This window comes from Trichinella spiralis, assembly GCF_000181795.1.
Source record: "Trichinella spiralis strain ISS 195 chromosome Unknown Scfld6237, whole genome shotgun sequence".
Taxonomy (NCBI): domain Eukaryota; kingdom Metazoa; phylum Nematoda; class Enoplea; order Trichinellida; family Trichinellidae; genus Trichinella; species Trichinella spiralis.
This window is the reverse complement of record NW_003533176.1, coordinates 1-2890: the sequence shown is the minus strand read 5'-3', so window position 1 is coordinate 2890 and position 2890 is coordinate 1. Positions and strand designations below refer to the sequence as shown.

General features: G+C 37.4%; 2 protein-coding genes across 2 annotated transcripts; one reads left to right on the top strand and one right to left on the bottom strand.

Annotated features, from left to right (window-relative positions):
- The first annotated feature begins 155 nt into the window (after positions 1-155).
- Positions 156-1448, top strand: Tsp_12981 (hypothetical protein). Its single transcript, XM_003366281.1, has 2 exons — positions 156-1233; positions 1387-1448. The coding sequence occupies exons 1-2, from the start codon at positions 156-158 to the stop codon at positions 1446-1448; spliced, it is 1140 nt and encodes a 379-aa protein (XP_003366329.1).
- Positions 1449-1947: 499 nt separating this feature from the next.
- Tsp_12980 (aplycalcin) lies at positions 1948-2659 on the bottom strand (the record flags this gene model as incomplete). The annotated part of the gene is made up of 3 exons (XM_003366280.1): positions 1948-2043; positions 2155-2327; positions 2568-2659. Coding segments are annotated over 3 exons (361 nt in total), but the record flags the coding sequence as incomplete, so codon positions are not given.
- Positions 2660-2890: the final 231 nt, after the last annotated feature.

The window sequence follows — 2890 nt, the reverse complement described above, 5'->3', positions numbered from 1 at the left end:
TTCACTGTACATTGCACTGATTCGGAAGTCATCTGGTTCAGAGCCTGTTCGGAGACCAATGGCAACAGCTGTATCGGTGGACCAGGCCAGATAAATCACTACCAAATTTGGACATAACTGCAGTACTGAAAGAGACGTACAGATCAGTGTCGCACATGTTTGACGAAATAAAAAAGTACTTTTCCGATATTGGGCTTCACGGAGAGATAATTTGCAGAACAAGTTGCATGTATGAAAAGCCACCCAAAGAGGCTAAACTACATCCCATATGCAAGCCAACATTCTATGATCTTTACGATGACAATGATGACTGGTCGTACACAGTAACCATGTGCGGACAGATTGATTCCAATACGATGGGTGAAATGTTCCGCCTAATTGGTCAAGGTATATATGCCCGCGAGTACAGTGAACAAAAGATGTACTTTCGCCAGCCAGCTAATGGGGGCCTGTTCAGTGCTATCGGTGAAGCAATCGCTTTGTCATACTTTCAACCGAAGACATTAAACGAAACGTACAACATCAGCATTTCTGACACAGAGTTGGCTGATGTGGACTTTCTGTATCGACAAGCCCTGCTCAAGCTGCCGTCAGTGATGTACAGCTATGCGACGGATCTGTGGCGTTGGCAACTGTTCCGCTCTGATGACGTTGAAAACAGAGATTGGGTCAAAATGGAAAACAGCTGGTGGACAACAATGAACAAATACATGGGCTTGGCCAATCCCAGGCCATCGAACGCTAACATGTCAGATTTTCTTGTCGTACCTGAAGTAATTTTGTTCGAACCACATATTGACAGTCTGTTTTCCACAATTTTCCAATTTCAAATCTACGAATACGCATGCGAAATTGTAAATCACAAAGATGCACTGCACAAGTGCACGTTTGGAAAGAAGAAAAAGATTTCACAACTTTTTGAACAGCTCATGAACGTAGGGTCCGAGAAAGAGTGGTCGTTGCTGTTGAGCGAAACGTTGCACTCAAATTTGAACTCTTCTTCACTGTTGAAATACTTCCAACCGTTACACCAGTGGCTGATCATGGAAAATGACAAGACGAGTGCATGTCGAGGCTGGTATGCGGATGAAGAATGGCCAAAAGAAGTTCTGCTGAAATTATCTCCTAAAAGATGCAAGAAAGAGCCACCGGCGCCACCACCTCCTCCACCGACCGAAGGACCTGAACCAGTGACTAAGCCCGATGATCAGCTGAGCAGTGCGGATCGAGTTGGTAAGTGTGAATGTTGAAAAAACTTTCCACTACTATACAAAGAGGAATTAATTAAATAAATCAAAATATTAATTTATAAATGAATGAAAAACGAAAATAAGAAACTATTCGAAAAGAACAAATTTTCCCTAATTGAACAACACTCAATTTCAGGTACACAGTGGTGTCTACTACTATTTTTGATACCTTTCCTTTGTCTGCATCCGATTTCTTGAAAATTTTCTCCAACGCTGGACTGCTTGATGGAAATCCGTAATTGGCGGCAGTAAATAATTTCTTTTTTTTTCTCTCTCTTTGTATCTTTTTTTGGAAAGGGACTGTCATCGTAAATTTTGATGAAAATCTTCACGTGGAAGCAAAAGCAACGCCGTGAACAATGAAAGCACAAAAAATTGCTTAATGAAATGCAACAATTAATAATTAAACTCTACTCAGCAATGTTCTCAATAGTCAACAGTCGAATCAGAATAAACTTTCACCGTTCATCTACGTTCTCGCCGCCAGTAAAAATGGAAATTTGCATAGCTGTTGTAACTGATTGACGTTGATGCTGCCTGCGTTGAAAGAATCAATTGCATCTGAAATGATAAATATTTCACATTGATTAAAAGCCTCAATTTATTTGATCATCATTATAATTCAGCATTTTTTGCGGACAATCAAAAATGCACATTCAACGCAAACAGAGAGAGGGAGAGATAGAGAGAGAGAAAATCAAGGACAATTGCCAATAGTTAATGCTTTCACAATCCAGGCGTCTTTTTTCGACCCGGCAATAAATTCATCTTTCGATAATTTATTGTCTTTGTTCTAAAGAAAAAATAAAAAAAATAATAATTATAATAATAATTGATTTTTCGTTAGCTTCATTTGACGCTTTGCAAAAATTGACATTTGCATTGAAATTTTCAACAGGCTCACCGAATCCATGCTTTGAAATATCTTTTCCACACGCAACTGTGGTGAATCGTCCATTGGAAAGTCTTTGTTGTCAACAAATTTGCCCAACATTGCATAAATCGAATCGACTATTTCGACCATTTCATTTTTAGTAATGTAACCGTCATTGTCTAGATCATACAAAGAAAAGGCCCCTGAAATGAGATGTAACAAAAAATGAAAAATTAATTGCACAAGAAAAACAAATTAAAAAACAATTAACACAAGCTCAGCTATTTTACACGCACATTCGAGCTTTTCGTCAATACTTCCTCGGGACGTGATTGACAATGCACTGATGAACTCTTTGAATGAAATATGCCCATCCTGAAGTTATATAAAATCGGTTGGTGAGTTTTCAAAATTGAAGAACAATTTCCATAATTGAGAAATACTTTGTTTTCGTCGAATACGTTGAAAACAAAACTGGAAAATTTTGTTGGGATCACCATTTGGGAAAAATTGCTTATAAATAGCCTGGGAATTCCTGAAAAGTAGAAAAAAAGGGTATATAATAATGAATATGAACATTTTTCAAATGAAACTATTGATTATCAGAATAATAATACTAATAATAAATAAATTTGAAAGCATCTATTTTTCCAAAAAGACAAATATATTGAGAAATAAGAAACAGCAATCGCTTTACTTCTTTTCTTTCAAACGTCCACCTGGGGACAAATCTTTTGATAAATTCTTTATACCCTGAAAGGAAAAA

Excerpts from the sequence above, each read along its gene's own strand:
- Tsp_12981 (XM_003366281.1), top strand. The coding sequence starts at position 156 with ATGTTTGACGAAATAAAAAAGTACTTTTCCGATATTGGGCTTCACGGA. Across the intron at positions 1,234-1,386 it reads GAGCAGTGCGGATCGAGTTG|GTACACAGTGGTGTCTACTA; the intron begins GTAAGTGTGAAT and ends ACTCAATTTCAG.